The following is a 19,451-nucleotide window of genomic DNA, read 5'->3' as shown; positions in this document are numbered from 1 at the left end:
GCCCTACATACACATGAAGATTTGGAGCACAGAGAGTGTAACTTTCTGTTAGATAAAGTGCTTATGTATAGAAATTGGTTTCTGCATGCATTTGACTGCAAGCCTGTTATAGTAAAATCTCCCATTGGCAATGGCCTTCAGGCCAGGGGTTCATCTGCACACTAGTTTACCATATGCATTGCTATGCTTGTGTCGGGACCCCTTTCTGCCTTGGAGTGGGGTGGGAAGAGCACAGTTAAGGCACTCCATCTTTTCCACCAATGATCTGATCAACAGGAATTAGGTGGAATTAGAAAACTGCAGAGAGGTTTTCCTGAAGATGATGGTATGTGTGGATTCACATACCTGGAAGGTCTTGCTGAAATACCATTAATTTTTGTCAGGTGATTAGGATCAAAACCTTCATTTGCATACATCCCACTATCCTGTGAAATAGACACACTTTCTAATCTTTAGCATCCTTACTCAGATGCCAGGCCTGCAGTGATAGAACTTCCTTTCTAGTATGCATGTTTCAGATTGCATATTTTAAAGCAGAATCCTAACCATGTCTACTCAGAATCAAGTCCTATTTAATTCAATGGGACTTCCTTCCTCATAAGCGGGATTAGGAGCACAGCCTTAGCTACTATTGTTTAACATCAGAAAGGGCTTGGGGTTTTTTGCGGGGATTAGGCTAAAATCTGAAATGATCTAGTTCAGGGCAGTCCAGCATGCATCCTGAGGGCCGCGTGTGTCCCTCGAGGCCTTTTTAGTGGCCCTCAGCGACATTTGATGCTCCCCCCCCCCCGCAGCCCTTGCGCTGCCTTCCCAAAGCCAGGTAAGTGAGGCACTGGGTTTTGGGAAGGAGGCGTGAGGGCTCTGACAGGGTCCCTGAATCCTCCCTCCTCCCTCCCAAAGCATAATTAGCGCTCTTCCAGCTTTGGGAAGAAGGTGGGAGTTCTGGGACCCTGTCAGGGCCTCATGCCTCCTTCCCAAAGCCTTGCACCTTTCTTATTGGCTGTGGAAAGGCAGCATGAGAGCTGCAAGGGTGATGGGGACCAAATTTTGGCCTGTGCAGTAAGGTAGTGTGTGGCCTGCGGCAGTGGCGTAGCGTGGGTTGTCAGCACCCGGGGCAAGGCAAGTAATTTGCGCCCCCTAACCCCCAGATGTTGTGCCCGGTGCGGCCGGGCCCCCCTGCACCCCCACGATACGCCACTGGCTTGCGGGTTCCGTGTCAAAGTACTCTTGCAGCCCACTTGGTATAAAATACTGGATTGCACTGGTCTACTTAAAGATCCTGAAACTACCATGATAGAAGTGGTTTTGAGTTTTACAACCAATATAGTAGCCACATGGAAAATGTTTTGAGTATTGCAGCATTAGTGTGAATAGTCCCAGCCCATTATCTCCCTTTGGCAGAATGATCACTTAGAGAATGTGCCCTGTGCCTTCGTAGCTGTTGGAAATTAAAAGGGTTTTTGATGGTGTCTTCCAACACAACTAGTTGCTAAAAGCACATTTTGAACAAAACAGTGACTTTGCTGAATGCTTGTACATTTTCAATTGCAAATGTAAGAGCCAAGTTTTGAAATTATAAAATGTGCCTTTTCAAAGAGTTCTAACTACAAAAAAAAATACCTATTTATGTTGCTGCTGGCCAGAATCTCTGTACACTTTGCATTGTGTTGCCACTGTGAAATTGTTCTAGCACAGGCCTGAACACTTCTTGTTTTGAGAATAAGCAAGCTGCATGTAACTGGAACCGTTTGTTCTCTGAAATCTTTATTCAGCTTGTTTTGTTTGTTCTTGCTCCCTGCCGCCAACTGTGGGTTTCAAATGAATTGGTTTGTCAGAATGATGTGGAAAAACATATACAAATTGCTTATAAAATTTTAAAAGCATGATATTAATTTGTTCAACATTGTAAAAAATGGCCAATTATACATGTGTCAAACTAGTAAAACTAATTTACAAAATAAAGATTTCTCTTGCTCAGAAGTAGTCATATTATTGAATAATACTTTGAGTATGTTATGTTAATTTGACTTGGACTCTCGCAATAAGAAATAACCATTTAATTTAACTACGCTCCTTTTTCTCTCCCAATTTTTCTTTAGTAGGATTTATCTTCAGCTAAAGAATAATATTCAACATACTATTCGGGACGCAGGTGGCGCTGTGGGTTAAACCACAGAGTCTAGGACTTGCCGATCAGAAGGTCAGCGGTTTGAATCCCCGCCACAGGGTGAGCTCCCGTTGCTCGGTCCCTGCTCCTGCCAACCTAGCAGTTCGAAAGCACGACAAAGTGCAAGTAGATAAATAGGTACCGCTCTGGCGGGAAGGTAAACGGCGTTTCCATGCACTGCTCTGGTTCACCACAAGTGGCTTGGTCATGCTGGCCACATGACCCGGAAACTGTAGGCCGGCTCCCTCAGCCAATAAAGCGAGATGAGTGCCGCAACCCCAGAGTTGGTCACGACTGGACCTAATGGTCAGGGGTCCCTTTACCTTTACCTTTATACTATTTGCAGTTTTACATCACTAGATACTTGTATTTGCTGTGAAATACAAATGGGAGAGTACTATGGCACTGCATTTGAAACATACTACTTTTTCATTTAATTGCTACTTTACGTTTTATTCAGGTGTATGGGTTTGAGCTACTAAAACACAAATGCAATGAATTATGGCTTTGGGTACACTGATGTTCACAGCTCACTTGTTGGAGGACTTAAGTTCATCTGTAAGATACTGGGCAGTAACATCCTTTTGTGACTGATGCAATTTGTCATAACCAGGCTCCAAGGTTTCTACCTCGAGTATAAACTCAACCATACATAAATCTGACCATCTTTGCCAAACAAAAATAAATTCCTTCCAGAGGTGTAAATTTAATTTTTGTGTGCATAATTGCAAGCTATTCTTTTTAGAGGGCTTAAAGTTAAATAGTAAATAAAAAAGCACAGAGTCTCATTATCTTAATGCTTACTGTACTGGTATATAAAAACAGGGTATGGGAGACAGCAATGCCAACACATTACAAAACATTGTATGCTCAGAGTAAATGTTGTTACACCTGTTGCAGCTTGCTATACACAAGCTGTTCCTCATACATTTCAATAGAGGAGGTAGCTCTACCCTTTTATGGAGTTTTCTACATATTTACATATTTAAAGCTCTGGAATATAGCCAAAATATTCTAGCATCATGTTTTCTCAGCCCTAAGAAGATAGATCGATCAAGATCAATTAAAATATTCATACTATCAAGGCAGCCTACAAAAATATACAAACTGAATAAAACATAAGACACCACAAAACAGTTATAAGAATAGTTGGCTCATCTTTAAAATAATTAAATGTCTGAACTACAAATAATTAAATGACTATAATGTCAGCAATAGGAAAAAAAAAGTCTGAGACACCTGAAAACTAAAGGTAAGGGGACCCCTGACCGTTAGGTCCAGTCGTGACCGACTCTGGGTTTGCGGCGCTCATCTCACTTTACTGACCGAGGCAGCTGACGTTTGTCCGCAGAGTTTTTCCAGGTCATGTGGCCAGCATGACTAAGCCACTTCTGGCGAACCAGAGCAGCACACGGAAACACCGTTTACCTTCCCGCCAGAGCGATACCTATTTATCTACTTGCACTTTGACATGCTTTTGAACTGCTAGGTGGGCAGGAGAAGGGACTGAGCAACAGGAGCTCACCCCCTCGCTGGGATTCGAACCGCCGACCTTCTGATCGGCATGTCCTAGGCTTTGTGGTTTAACCCACAGCGCCACCTGCGTCCTTACCTGCAAAGTAGCAAGGATAAAATCAGCAACACAAAATGCCTAACTCCTATTAGAAGTCAGTTGGACTCTTGAGACACAGGGAGAGCTTTAAATCAAAACATGCAAAGTTATGGCTGAAGTATTTCTACAGAAATTAGCTCTACACAAATTGCATTTAGTAACATAAGTAAACAGCACTGATCTATAACTTCCATGTGTACTCTACCATGTAATGCTTTTCCATTGAGGTTGAAAGTAGTTTCATACATGCAAGAAGTTATACCATTTTTCTTCCTGTTCCATGAACATGTAGGCCTATATATATATATATTGTGAGTCCGACATTCATAAGCATCAGCTTAGGCTTTTGCATCCGGAATTTGATTTTGAATGGAGGCTTTTAACAATTTCCAGTTTTAGCACCGCTGCATTATCAGTTCTGCCACTTGTTCTTTTACTTCTGTGTCATGATGGTGCAACAAAGATGTTAGTTTCTGATCACACTCTGTAGTATTCCCCCAGAGTACAGAACAAATTGAACCTTCATTGTGATGGTGGACAGTGATGCTCTTGTCCTTTTGCGTAAGTTTTGTTAAGTTTGTGGCAAACACCAGGACCCTGAGCAAAACTTCTTTGTTTATGCAGGTGTCAAACAGGGATAGTAAGAAGGGTGCCTAGAGAATTAAACAAACAAGAAATAGTTGTTCATAGGCATGAAAAAATAAGTGAACATACATCTTTTTAGTAAATATCATATGCATCACTTACTCACCTTCATGGGCTCTAGTAATTTACTAGCTTCTGAACTTCCCTATGCCAACCCAAAATCAAATTTTGAGCACCATACACCTTAGGCATTCTCCAGCTACTAACCTGAAGTATTCCTTACCTCTGCTCATTCAGCTATAGCTATTTTAACCTTTAAAGCCCTATAAGGCCTAGGACCCTTGTACCTACGGGACCGCCTCTCCTGGTATGTCCCACAGAGGAACTTACGGTCTTCAAACAAAAACATCTTGGAGGTCCCAGGCCACAGAGAGGTTAGGCTGGCCTCAACCAGAGCCAGGGCTTTTTCGGCCGTGGCTCCGATCTGGTGGAAAGCTCTAGGGCCCTGCGGGACTTGACATCTTTCCGCAGGGCCTGCAAGACAGAGCTGTTCCACCAGGCCTTTGGCCAGGGCACAGCCAGACTCCCTTCTTTGGCAATCTTCACAGAACTCTAGCCCAACGGTTGCCATCAATTTGATTTGAATTAATTTTATAATGAAATGATTTTAGAATGTTGTATTATTTTATTGTTGTTAGCTGCCCTGAGCCCGGCTTCGGCTGGGGAGGGCGGGATATAAATAAAAATTTATTATTATTATTATTATTATTATTTCTTCAAATAGTAATTGTTGGAAGAAGCATAAAAAGTAGCATTACCTGAGCATTAAGGAGATGCTCCGTCATAGCTGGGTTTGCTGATAAATTCACAAGCACTTTTAGAACCTGAACCTATTAATATAGGGGAAAAGTTAATTTTAATAATATACTTTGGAATTAACACTACGCATAAAATAAGCAGGAAATATTAGGAACACATATTACTAATTTACTAATCAGTAAGATTTGCAAACACAACTTACAAACTGCAGGCTAGGAGATCATAAAACAAAAAATTTAGATCCCACTTTTTCTGGCAGTTCAACATGGTGACAAAACCAAAATTATAAGGAGAAAAAATAGCAAAATAATATAAACTTAATTTTCTCGTAACAAGCATTTGTCCTTATTAGGAAATAAGCCCCCTTTAAGTTTTATCAGTACTTATTTCTGAGTAAACCAGTATGAGAATTGGCTACCAGCATTGCAAGCTTCATGAATCACTCAATTTCGGGGGTGGCACAGAAAGTGGGGTTTGCAGCACCAAACCAGCACACCACTTTGGAACCAGTCTGTAGCCAAGCAGACATTGGGTTTGGGGGTAAACCTATGAGCCCTGGTTTGACTGTCAATTACTCAGTCTGGAGGGCACTGCAGAAAGCAGGTTTGTGGCACAAAACTAGCACCTAACTTTGACATCAGTTGGGGGGGGGGGATCCGGAATTTCGGGGCCACACATTAATGAAGCTTGCATAGTACTCAGCGGAAACACAAAGTCAATCTGAGCTGTGAAGTGTAAACTAACCCCAAAGCTGCAATGCAGCTTGACTAGTGACAGCAACCTTATTCTTCTAGGAGCCTTTGCACCTATTCTTAATTTAAAATTCACATCCATCTTTCAGAAGTATAAATGTATCCTGAATTCTCAGAGAATCCTGTTTTCTTCTAATAATGTGCGCTTCTGTAATCTAAAGAAGAAACATTCAGAACTGTTCAAAACAAGCTCTGCTGTTATTTTCACTCAAAGTAAACAGGTTGAGAGTGATAGAGAGCCATCTTGTGGTGCCCTTAAATTACAAAGGAACAGGGAATGGAGTCCTGCTAAGGTCTTTTCTTATGAATGACCAATAAGCAATTGTTTTAATGCTCTGGTTCAAATCCCTTTTCTAATTAACATTTTTCTGAGTTGGCTCTGGAGTTCAGAAAGCCTAAATAGTCCTACTCCCTCCCTTTTTAAAAAGAGGTGAGTAAAGAAAAATCAGCTAAAAACATTTTCTACCCTCTTTAACTTATGTGCATGACTACTATTAATTTTTGAAGTAATTTAAGACACAGAGAATTAAAGGACTGCGTCGGACAAGAAAAGCAGAATCCAAAAGATTTTCCTCCTAACAAGATAGAGCATCTTATGGTACCTGTGTTCTTTCATTTCCTTCCGAAAGCATATGAAGAAAGCAAGGTATGAAGGTTGTCATCATGTAATGATAGTCATTGGTAACAGACATATTGGTTAAAAATCGAAGCCCAGCCAGCTGAAGTTCAGAGTTCAAGGGAGATGAATCTGTCTCCTCACAAACAATGGTAATATATATCTTAAGGAGGGAAAAACAAAAACACGATTAGAACAAACCACTCCCAGTGATAATCCCACTGTTATCATTAAAAACAAAATATTATCGCTGTTGAACACAAATTTTGAACAAATAAGCGAAGGTAGCGACAAAGTACCTTTTTTAACATGAGGTATAGCGAATGCTGCTAATTTAAACAATTGGCAAAACCTTTTATCACAATAATCCTTCCGTTAACAACATATTCTAAATGTAGAGTTATCTGTTTTCTTCTCTGCAGATGTTTAAAGTATTGTTAATACCATATACAGTGGTACCTTGGGTTACATACGCTTCAGTTACATACATTTCAGGTTACAGACTCCGCTAACCCAGAAATAGTACCTCGGGTTAAGAACTTTACTTCAGGATGAGAACAGAAATCGTGCAGCAGCTGCGGGGTGGCAGCGGGAGACCCCATTAGCTAAAGTGGTGCTTCAGGTTAAGAACAGTTTCAGGTTAAGAACGGACCTCCAGAACGAATTAAGTTCTTAACCCGAGGTACCACTGTATACTCGAGTATAAGCCGACCCAAATATAAGCCGAGGCACCTAATTTTACCACAAAAAACTGGGAAAACTTACTGACTTGAGGATAAGCCTAGGGTGGGAAATGCAGTAGCTACTGGTAAATTTCAAAAATAAAAATAGATACCAATAAAATTACATTAATTGAGGGATCAGTAGGTTAAATGTTTTTGAACATTTATTTCAAAGAAAAACAGTAAACTAGCTCTGTAAGTGGAAAAGAGGGTCAACAAAAACAATATGGTATCAACAATAACTTTAAAAGTACAAAAACCTTCATCTCTCTCTCCCTTCTCACTATACTCAAACTACTCCCTCTTCCATTCCTCACCTGTCTCATGAGAGCTCTCAAATATTCCACAGTACTTTACTCAAACCTCTTAGCATTGTTTAAAACTGCCAGTTTCCCTCGTCTCCTCCAGCCTTTCAGTGTTTCTCCCTTTCTCACTGTCATGCCACGCTCACTACTCTTGTGCAACCTGACTTCACTTTTGCTTGCTGCCTTTATGCAAATCCAGGATTGTGATGCAGCAACTACAAATCCTCCAGTGGCGGCTGCCACCATGAAAGCCTTTCTTCCTAGGGGAAGAAAGGTATCTTGTGGACCAGAAGCTAATTCTGGACTAAACTTCGGAAGCCCACAGGTTTAATGTTGAAGGAAGGGAACCTCTTCTCAACGGATAAAGGGGATTCTGGTGCTATCTTACCCGACGTTTCCAGCAGTGATGACAACAGAACACAGGTGCTTCCCCCCTCCCCAAAAGGGCCTCTCTACCCCACTGGTTCACCCAGCCTTCGGTCTGAAAACATTTGATATACACATATCAAAGGGCTCGAGTTCAAGCTCCCTCAAAGCTCCTGGGAGATTTGCATTCACTTCTCGCAGGAGGGGAGGCGCCCACACGGGCATGAAAGACGCAGCCCAGGGCTTGCAGCCGAGGGAGCCAAAGGCAAACCAGGCCCCTTCTTCCCGCTGACCCCAAGGTGCGTCTTCAGCCTCGGAGGTGCCCAGGTACGGCGGGAAGTGTCAGGGAAGCCAAGGTGTGGGAAGCAGGGCAGGGGGGCAGCGGCCTCACCTACAGAAATGCATAGGCAAGAAGCTGAGATCAAGGCTCTGCAGCCAGCGCAGCACCGTCCGGGGCAGCCCCGCACGCCTCGGGCTAATGGAATAGGACATGAGAGGCAGCTTCCCTTTGCGAACGCCTTCTAGAACCATAACGGCAGTTGCTACAGCAACCACCACCACTGCTCTGTCTGGTTTTTGTTTTTTTTAAAGCAGCACTGCCGCGCATGCGTTGCAACGCCTGGGCTTCTTTAAGCGTTTGCACATGTGCAACTGCGGGGCTGTTTGCACACGCGCAACTTTGCCGCTGTCAGCGGCAGCGGCTGTTTTCAGGTTGCTCGTTCCTCCGCTGCCACTGTCTACAGCAGCAAAGGTGGTGGGAGGAGGAAGGAGCACCTGAAAGGGCTGCTTTTGGGCTGCTCCTTCCGCCGCCGCCAATAACAGCCTCTGCCGCTCGCAAGTCATCTGCACTGCACCAGAGAACAGGTCAGTGGGACCCTCATTCGAGTATAAGCCAAGGGGGGCTTTTTCAGCATGAAAAATGTGCTGGAAAAGTCGGCTTATACTCGAGTATATACGGTAGATTGAGGGGCAACACCACCAACTATCCCGACAGTTTTAGGTTTCATCATGCAAATTCAAGAGCCAATTCATTGCCCCCTGAATACAAATACTAAAATTGGCATGTCGTTATATTTATTTTCAACACTTGTTTGAACAGCACCTGAACTTAAAGTAATGTAGGTTGGATGACTGTGGCAAGAGAAGTCATCCTATTTTTTGTTCGTCATTAGTGGTCCTCTTCTGAATGCCCTTCCCTTCTTATGTCAGGTGGGTAGTACCAGAGAGAGGGCCTTTTCAGCCGTGGTGTCCCACATATGGAAAGCCCCTTTGAGTTATATTTATGCTAATCTTTGTTATTAATTTGGAGTTGCTTATGACTTTGAGAGCTGTCCTGGGAGTTTTAACTGAAGGGCAGCATGTAAAATGCTGTAATTAATCATTATAAAAAGTATTTACCTAATCAACATTACAGGGGAAAGCTTAGATCACATTGAAGTCAACGGGAAAACTTTCATTGATTTGAATCTAAATGGGATTGCACAAAAAGTTCTTCATATAAACTCATTATTTATGCACAGAGTTTTCTGTAGTAGAGTTTGTTGCTTTTAAACTTACCTTCATCTCTTCTTGATTTTTAATATTCATACTCAAGTTATTAAGTGCATTCAGTGCTTTTTCTTTAACTTTGATGTCAGGAACTGAAAGCATTTTTCCAACAATGATAAGCCCGCCTAAATTCCGAATGATATCCTACGAGTTAAACAGAAAAATGTGTGATATACAATTATCTTAATTTAATTCCGGGAGCCAAACAAAATATGTTTTAATTGTTATATGAATTCTGCTTGAATCAACAAAGAATACAATGAAGCAATTGGATTTCATTTTTATCTAATCTGTAAAAACTACTCCTCTAGGCATAGCATTTAGTCTAAGGTGGAGCATGTGGGTAGACACTGCAAAGGAATCATTTTTCCCCTCTTCCCACCTCTCCCAAACTACTCCAACACACCAGGACACTCTCTTCAAGTGGGACAGAGTTATGCAGGAGTTGGAAGGGGGATGAAAGTGCCTACTTCCTCACAAGTGTTCATGGAACTGCGGTTTGCTCATGCAAAGGGCTTTGTGCATCATCCTTGCCAACGGCTGACATCTCTATTTTTTCTCACTGAGGTAAGGTACAGAACAGTGTAGTACTCTCAACTTAATCTCCTGTTTCCTCTATAAGGGCTCCTCCCGATGAACTGTTTACTGAGCATTCAACCTGATTTACTTGCACAAAGCTTATGTAGAGGATAAATAATATCTGGTCTCTACTGAGCATTTGTTCTGATTTGTCTGCAGGGCGGTTTATTACAATGAAAATTTATCCTGATTTTCTTGCAGGGCATTCATATATCTTTCCATTAATCATTTCCAAACTACACAAAGTCTTTCTTTTTTAAAAAAGTGGATTTGTTGAGCTACAGCAACAGAGCCCTAACTGCGCAATCTGAAAGTTTGTGTTCTTGAGGCCCTCTCCATGATGATGAGAGTCTGGAGGCACCACTAGCGTTGAGATGGGACAAGGCACTATGGGTCTGCTTAGAATTCTGTCACTTAAGCTGTGGAAGTAGTACTAGTCCTACAAAAACACACAGCTAAGTATTACAGTTACCTAACACAGTGGTTCCCAACTGGTGGTCCGTGGACCCCCAGGGGTCTGCATAATCCACCCAGGGGGTCCGTGGCACAATTCACAATTCCAAAAACTACCATAGAGATATAAATATTTTCAAAAGCCATGGCTTTCAAAAAACGGGGTCTGAAGTACTTCACTAATTGAGAACCACCTAAATAGAAGCCAAGATCTTCTTGTAGGTTTCATTTTGAAGATTTATACCCCACTCTTAGATTATATGATTCTGATCCCAAGGAAACAAATTACATTGTTTTAATTAGTTTTTACATGATTATTACTTTATCTTATTGTCTTTCATATATTTTCTTTTCTTTTAAGCAAAGAACAATACTTACCTGATTTGTAGAGAATGCAGCACTGTTGCTCAATGTAATCAAGGCTTGCTCCTGAATTGTGGGATCCTTCGTAGAGTCAAGTAAACGAATAAGATTCTGTATATGGTGTGCCTCCAGATCATGGGATGATTTTGGAAGATCCATGTTTTCTAATTTTAGAAATTTTAGAACATAAACAATTTCTACAATAGTAATATAATTGTTGGGGGGGGGGGAGGAAAGGAAGGAGTGGATCAAGGCCACAATCCCTTCTGGGCAGCCTTCCCAGGGCAATATCATCATGTCAGTGGTGGATTGGGCCTGGGGTAAAACTGGGTGGAGCAACACATTTTAGTTTGTCTTTTATGCGATGGGCTAGTTGCTACATAGGCTCACACGCTACTCCCTATCCTCTCTACCCAGACATCAAGGACACATTCCAGCCATGCACAAACTGTTAGAGTGTAAAGCAGGGGAAGTGAGGGATATGGTCTGCGGAGAGGCGTGTGTGACTTGGAGAGAGTCCCAAGGGCCAGACAGAGGGGGCTACAGGGCCACATTTGGTGCCTGGGCCTAAAACTCCCTATCCCTGGAGTAGAGTGTTAACACCTGCCTCTACATTGCATATTTGAAAGGCTGCAGTGGTTAATGTGTGTATATGCACTAGTTAAAACAGTTGCACTACAACTTTTTATTTTACATTAAGCATTTCTTTGCGCTTCAAACCTGTGTAGCTACACTCTGAACTATTATAGCCCAATGACAAAGTTTGACATGAACATAAAAGGCTGTGCTAAAACAGAGATACATTTTGGTGACAGTGGGCAGATCACTAGCTCAGCTCCAATGACCAATTAGTAAGATGGTTATGATAATAAAGTCCTATTTAACTGGATTTTTATGGAGCAGAATAAAGCAATGGATGTTGTTCTCCCTCCATCTGAGGATGTCTGTTCTGAACCGGTGTTTTACATTTCATTTCATTTCACTACATTTCATATCATCTTGGAACTAATAATAACCATGAATTTCCTATCCATTCTCCCTCCTAGGACAGTGGGCTTGGGTTCATCCTTATTTCTTTACTTAAAACTGCATTTGTCCAATTGGCTCCAAGCCACCTCGGAAACAGTGTGGAAAGAAGAGGAGGGAGAGACATATTTGAAACAGGGTTATTATATCTTATCAGCAGTTAGTCTAGGTAAGAATCAACAACCTCATTCACTAATAATTACCGGTAGCAATGGATGCCTGAATAAAAAGGTTCATTTTTTAATAAATGAAAAAGTCTCTAATGGCAAGAGGGGAAAGAAGAGCCTCTGATCCGGCTAACTGTAGAGAGGCTTGCCTGCCTTTAATGAGTCATAATATTTTGCACAACTAACAATCTAAGAATGGATTGCTAATCAGCAGCAAAGCATGGGATGAACTGCACAACTGCACTCTACTATTATCAGTAGTAGACTGCAGGCCAAACTGCCTAGTGACAGGCCCTGGCAATGTTATGTTAATAGCATGTACATAAATAACATGCGAACCCCTTGAACTGTGCTTCTGACAAGTGATCGAGGAGTCCTAAACAGCTCTGGTCTAAGGGATTGTTGTTTAGTCGTGTCCGACTCTTTGTGACCCCATGGACCAGAGCACGCCAGGCACTCCTGTCTTCCACTGCCTCCCGCAGTTTGGTCAAACTCATGCTAGTAGATTCGAGAACACTGTCCAACCATCTCATCCTCTGTTGTCCCCTTCTCCTTGTGCCCTCCATCTTTCCCAACATTAGGGTCTTTTCGAGGGAGTCTTCTCTTCTCATGAGGTGGTCTAAGGCAGTGTTTTTCAACCACTGTTCCACGGCACACTAGTGTGCCGCGAAATGTTGCCTGGTGTGCCGTGGGAAAAATTGAAAAATTCGAAAGATTTAAAAATAAAGTATTTTATAATTTTTCACATTTCTGTTTACTTACTATTTCATAATAAAGTAATTATAAAACACTTTCTTTGTGTTTATTTGATTCCTATTCAAGAGAATTACTTTATATATAGTCAATATAGGCACAGAGTTAAATTTTTTAACATTTTCTAATGGTGGTGTCCCTCGTGATTTTTTTCATGAAACAAGTGTGCCTTTGCCCAAAAAAGGTTGGGAAACACTGGTCTAAGGAATACACAGCTGTATTTCTCTGCACTTGCCACTGGCGAACTCAGGGCCGGATTTAGGTTTGATGAGGCCCTAAACTACTGAAGGTATTGGGGCCCTTTATATGTCCAGCTCTCCTCTATCAACAACAAATTGTTGCTGTTTTTGGTATTGAATATATGCTATAGTGGTACCTCTGGATGCGAACAGGATCCGTTCCAGAGCCCTGTCCGCATCCTGAAGTGAACGCAACCTGCATCTGCACCTGCGCGGGTCGCAATTCGCCACTTCTGTGCATGCGCATGACATCATTTTGAGCATCTGCACATGGAACCCGGAAGTAATGTGTTCTATTACTTCTGGGTCGCCGCAGAGCGCAACCTGAAAACGCTTAACCTGAAGCATCTTCAACCTGAGGTATGACTGTATATGGTAGTTTATGCACCTAATGGGTATCTAAAACCATTTGCACATAAAAAAATATGTATTTTATCAAAGTAATTGTTGAGCTGAAATACAATTAAGAAGAAATATATAAATAGTGAAATACAGTGGTACCTCGGGTTAAGTTAACTTAATTCGTTCCGGAGGTCCGTACTTAACCTGAAACTGTTCTTAACCTGAAGCACCACTTTAGCTAATGGGGCCTCCTGTTGCCGCCGGAGCACGATTTCTGTTCTCATCCTGAAGCAAAGTTCTTAACCTGAAGCACTATTTCTTGGGTTAGCGGAGTCTGTAACCTGAAGCGCATGTAACCTGAAGCGTATGTAACCCAAGGTACCACTGTACAATTAAGAAGAGGTATATTAATAGTGAAATAATTATTAAGCTCTAACTTAACATTTTGGAAATGTACATCCAGTTTTTTTGGGGGGGGGCCAAAAGATTGGAGCCCTAAGCTATAGCTTGTTTAGTTTATACATAAATCCGGCACTGGGACTTCTCACTGTCATCTTGAAATTATTATTATTATTATTATTATTGAAAAGCGCAAACTGGATAGCTGGAAACCGCATTAAGAACAAAACAAAGCGCCCGGCGCTCTCTTACCTTGCCGAAGGTTTTCCGGCCCCTTCCGGCCCGGGCTGGAAATCACGGGCATCGCCGACACTTTCTGCAGCAATGTGGGGGCGGCCGCCTGGTGCTGCCCCTGCCCGCCCCCGGAGACGGGCGCTTCGTGCCCTCGACGAACATCCCCCCGCTTTGCCCCGGCTTCGGCTCTGGTCGCTCGGTAAACGCAGTAGCAGACGCCGGCCCCCACCGCCAGCCCCGCCACCAGCCCCGTCCGCACGGACGACCCTCCGCTCTCCCTCATGCTCACGTCTCTCTCGACACCCCTCAGAGATCCGCCGGGAGGAAGCGGCCCTCAGGGGAGAGCGCGGGCTCCGCCTCCCTCCCTCGCTCGGCGGCCTGGAAGAGCAACGGCGCCTCGGCGCCCCCTTGCGCGCGCGGCGCCCTCCGCATCCTGACCTCCGTGCGCAGGAAGCGCGCTGAGGAGATCTCGCGGGGCCCCCCCCCCAAGTTTTATTTATTTCACCGCCCACTGCAGCCTCATAACTAGACGAAGCGACGGGATCACGAGTAAAACATCCATTCGCTTCCTCCCTTCAGAGCCTCTTTTAACGAGGAGGAGGACGAGGAGAGAAGTACTTAAAAGCACAATCCTAAACCCAGAATTGAATCCTAAACCCACAATTGCACTCATTTCACACGCTAGCAAGGTTATGCTTAAAATTCTACAAGGAAGGCTCAAGCAGTATGTGGACCGAGAATTCCCAGAAGTGCAAGCTGGATTTAGAAGGGGCAGAGGAACCAGAGACCAAATTGCAAACATGCGCTGGATTATGGAGAAAGCTAGAGAGTTCCAGAAAGACATCTACTTCTGCTTCATTGACTATGCAAAAGCCTTTGACTGTGTCGACCACGGCAAACTATGGCAAGTTCTTAAAGAAATGGGAGTGCCTGATCACCTCATCTGTCTCCTGAGAAATCTCTATGTGGGACAAGAAGCTACAGTTAGAACTGGATATGGAACAACTGATTGGTTCAAAATTGGGAAAGGAGTACGACAAGGCTGTATTTTGTCTCCCTGCTTATTTAACTTATATGCAGAATTCATCATGCGAAAGGCTGGGCTGGATGAATCCCAAGCCGGAATTAAGATTGCCGGAAGAAATATCAACAACCTCAGATATGCAGATGACACAACCTTGATGGCAGAAAGTGAGGAGGAATTAAAGAACCTTTTAATGAGGGTGAAAGAGGAGAGCGCAAAATATGGTCTGAAGCTCAACATCAAAAAAACGAAGATCATGGCCACTGGTTCCATCACCTCCTGGCAAATAGAAGGGGAAGAAATGGAGGTAGTGAGAGATTTTACTTTCTTGGGCTCAATGATCACTGCAGATGGTGACAGCAGCCACGAAATTAAAAGACGCCTGCTTCTTGGGAGAAGGGCAATGACAGGCCTAGACAGCATCTTGAGAAGTAGAGACATCACCTTGCCAACAAAGGTCCACATAGTTAAAGCTATGGTTTTCCCAGTAGTGATGTATGGAAGTGAGAGCTGGACCATAAAGAAGGCTGATCGCTGAAGAATTGATGCTTTTGAATTATGGTCTGCAGGAGACTCTTGAGAGTCCCATGGACTGCAAGAAGCTCAAACCTCTCCATTCTGAAGGAAATCAGCCCTGAGTGCTCACTGGAAGGACAGATCCTGAAGCTGAGGCTCCAATACTTTGGCCACCTCATGAGAAGAGAAGACTCCCTGGAGAAGACCCTGATGTTGGGAAAGATGGAGGGCACAAGGAGAAGGGGGCGACAGAGGACAAGATGGTTGGATAGTGTTTTCAAGGTTACCAGCATGAGTTTGACCAAACTGCGGGAGGCAGTGGAGGACAGAAGTGCCTGGCGCTCTCTGGTCCATGGGTTCACGAAGAGTCGGACACGACTAAACAACTAAACAACAACAACAAACCCAGAAAGAGGGGTCTCAGGGCGCGCCTCTCCCGGGGAGGCACAGGACGGAATGGCAGCAGCTGGGGCACCGCTTGCCTCCGTCCGAGGCGGCGGCGGCGGCTCTTCCTGAGGCAGCCCGTTCCAGGGGCGCCTCGGCCGGGGGAGGGAGGGCTGCCTTGGCCAGGACACCTGCGAGCAGCACCGTCCGCCCCCCCTTCCCAGAGACCACGGACAAGACACTCAAGAAGGTGGCTCGGGGTCCTCTTGGGCTCCCCCCCCCACAGAGGGGTCGGGTCTGCTCAGCTGCGCCCCCCCCGGGCTGCTGTAACGGCCCCCAACAAACGGCTGGATTCTTCCATTTGCCCCTCGCCCTCCATCCTCAAGCGTTGCTTTGGTGCAGCTGCCCTGCTCGGGACGCCCTAAGTCCGCCTCTGCCCAGGTTCTTGCCTGCTCTGAGCAAGAGGGGAGAGGCACAATGTTTGCGCCCCCTGGTCCTGCGCTGTTGGCGAGGGCCAATCTGGCCAACTTCTTCTTTTTTTAAAAAAAAGATATTTATTGAGATTTCCAAAATTATACATAAAAAGAACAATAATAAAAGCAAAACACAAACACAAAAAATAACAAATAGACAAAATACAAAACTAAAAACTATTTAAAAACAAGTAAAGTTTCATTCCCTTATTTTCTTATAACTTACTTCCCTGACCTCTTCATACCTCCCCTTTTTGTATTCCAATTTCTAATTATTAATTCAGCAAATCCTCTCCCTTAATTTTCATTTAATTTTCAACCCTTCTTTTCTTTTTACTTAATCGTTACAGCTGAAAAACCCCTTAATTTTCCAAACCAACATCATTCTAACATTCATTAATTTTGCAATATTTCCCAAGATAGTCCTTAAATTTCTTCCAATCTTCTTCCGCCGTCTCTCTTCCCTGGTCTCAGATTCTGCTAGTCATTTCTGCCAGTCCCATATAGTCGATCATCTTCATCTGCCATTCTTCCAAGGTGGGTAGATCTTGTGTCTTCCAATACTTTGCGATGAGTATTCTTGCTGCTGTTGTAGCGTACATAAAGAATGTTCTATCCTTCTTTGGCACCAATTGGCCGACCATACCCAGGAGAAAGGCCTCTGGTTTCTTCAGAAAGGTATATTTAAATACCTTTTTCATTTCATTATATATCATTTCCCAGAAAGCCTTAATCCTTGGGCACATCCACCAAAGGTGAAAGAATGTACCTTCATTTCCTTTACATTCCCAACATTTATTATCAGGTAAGTGGTAAATTTTTGCAAGCTTGACTGGGGTCATGTACCACCTATAAATCATTTTCACAATATTCTCTCTAGGGCATTACATGCCGTAAATTTCATACCGGTGGTCCACAACCGTTCCCAGTCAGCAAACATAATGTTATGACCACAATCTGGCCAACTTCTAGGTGTGCCCCGGGGCCAGGTTCTGTGGACGGAGTGGCTGGATCAGCATTGCGCCCACCCACCCCCAGCAGAGACCATGGACAAGAAGCTCAAAAAGCTTGCTTTGGGTCCTCTTTGGCTCTCTGCCAGTGACTCCCCCCGCCATAGGGATTGGGTCTGTTCTGCTGCATGCCCCCCCCCACGACCTGCTGTAAGGCCCCCACCAACGGCTGGATTCTTCCATTTGTCTCTTGACCTTCATCCTCAAGCGTGTCCCCCTTGCAACTGCAAATTTTGGAGCAGTAACTTTGCCTGAGTCTGTTCTGGATACAACTCAAAAGCCCCGGGTGGGGACGGAGATCAACAAGTGACATTTAATCTCACCACCTTCGCCCATTGTCTGCTGAGTACAGTAGGTTGCTGAGTACTGTGGTGCCTCAGGTTACATACGCTTCAGGTTACAGACTCTGCTAACCCAGAAATAGTACCTCGGGTTAAGAACTTTACCTCAGGATGAGAACAGAAATCGCACGGCGGCAGCAAGCTCCATCAGCTAAAGTGGTGCTTCAGGTTAAGAACATTTTCACGTTAAGAGCGGATCTCTGGAATGAATTAAGTACGTAACCCGAGGTACCACTGTACTGCAGTCCCAGGAGACTTTACAAAGTGGGAGACAGGGACAGATGGGATGGGATGGAAAGAAAGGAATCAAGTGCCTGTGATGAAATATACGGTAATAGCTTTTTAGTGTAAGTGAGAGATGAGTAGTAGCAACAGCAGTAACTACAGATGACAGCAAAGTCATGGTGTTTGGGGAAAGTGGTTTCCTAGTAGTATTCAACTTGGTGCTCATTTGGCTGAGGATATTTTTGAACTTCATAGAACAAACCAAAGTTGCATTTTTGTTTTGCATCTTCAATTAGTTGAGAACTCTTGCAGACACCCAAAGGAGAAATACTGACTCTTCCTAATGGTACATCAATATTGAAATGGCCAGAAATGAGGCCAGTTGGGTTCAGTGGTGGTTCTTTCTGCCCTCTGCTTCAACTGCTCATAGAAGACCATTCCGGAAGAGGGAGTGCCAGTGGGTGGCATGTTAAGTGTGGGGTTGAAGTGCTTTGGTGGGAGAATGTTGCCATATGTGAAATGGCCCTTAAGTGCTGTAACTTTATTGCTATTCTTCTGTCCTCTCTATGAGAAAATGAGTTAACTTTAGGTGTATCCAGAATATTCCAGAAAACCAGTATATATATATATAAAGGTTCAGAAGATAAGTGACAAGATAAGGCTGTTAGATGCAGTTGCTTAAGGCATACCAGCTTCTTTTCCATATTTGTTCTAGGAAGGTGTGGGACCCATTTCAGCTCTTGGGGTTAATTCTTAATGACTGGCAAGTCTTCCAAAGTCCATTTAGCCAAATCCTCAGTTAGCACTTGTGTCCATTTTTTTAATGAGAAACCCTACCATTTTTGGGGAAATGCTAAAGATGCTTCCTCCCTTTCTTTGACAGAACTTTTTGTGTGTGGCTGAAGAAAGACAGTGGTCAGTATTGGCCTAACACATACCACCCCCTGCCTTGTAAGTATTTGCAATACTTGGTCCATTTTAATTCTCAGCTTTCAGGCCCACTCCTCACTTTTTCTTCATCACCACTTCCACCAATAATTAGCTGTTGAGAGTACAGTGTGGATCTTCCATAATTCTGATGGCATTTAAATACATTGAACAGTTTTAAACAAGGGGTTCTGGTGTGTGGCAAATATAAGCAATGTGACACCCGTGTTACTGGACTCCATATTTCTGCATGTGCGTTAACCCAGAAACAAGAAAGCTGTCTGTCCGTCTAGATGATTTACAATCTCAGTAAGTACACATGATAAGATTTCGAGTTAAGATGTGTTCCCATCCCCCCCATCCCAACGAAGACAGGTTTATACTGTAAAATGTTTAACAAAACATGAAGGAATGGGGAAACAAGCCAACTAGGTACCAATTCTTGAAGTTGCAAAGCTCCCAAAACAAGTGGTCTCTCGGGCCTGCTTTCCCATGTCTCCAAGT

At 43.6% G+C, this 19,451-nt stretch overlaps 1 protein-coding gene and 1 long non-coding RNA gene across 2 annotated transcripts; one reads left to right on the top strand and one right to left on the bottom strand.

Moving 5' to 3' along the window:
• Positions 1 to 1,735: 1,735 nt before the first annotated feature.
• ARMC10 (armadillo repeat containing 10) lies at positions 1,736 to 14,330 on the bottom strand (the record flags this gene model as incomplete). The annotated part of the gene is made up of 7 exons (XM_081927875.1): positions 1,736 to 3,406; positions 3,780 to 4,432; positions 5,183 to 5,254; positions 6,538 to 6,714; positions 9,502 to 9,636; positions 10,903 to 11,051; positions 14,066 to 14,330. 6 exons carry the CDS (start codon positions 14,328 to 14,330, stop codon positions 4,175 to 4,177), a joined length of 1,056 nt encoding a protein of 351 aa, XP_081784001.1. The 3' UTR covers positions 1,736 to 3,406; positions 3,780 to 4,174.
• On the top strand, positions 7,053 to 11,005 carry LOC309379075. The gene is made up of 2 exons (XR_014172348.1): positions 7,053 to 8,001; positions 10,886 to 11,005. It is a non-coding gene; the product is annotated as an uncharacterized lncRNA (long non-coding RNA).
• Positions 14,331 to 19,451: the final 5,121 nt, after the last annotated feature.

The sequence above is a fragment of the Podarcis melisellensis genome, assembly GCF_964234715.1.
Source record: "Podarcis melisellensis genome assembly, chromosome: 10".
In the NCBI taxonomy this organism is placed as follows: domain Eukaryota; kingdom Metazoa; phylum Chordata; class Lepidosauria; order Squamata; family Lacertidae; genus Podarcis; species Podarcis melisellensis.
The sequence above is the reverse complement of the archived record's forward strand: the minus strand, read 5'-3'. Positions and strand labels throughout refer to the sequence as shown.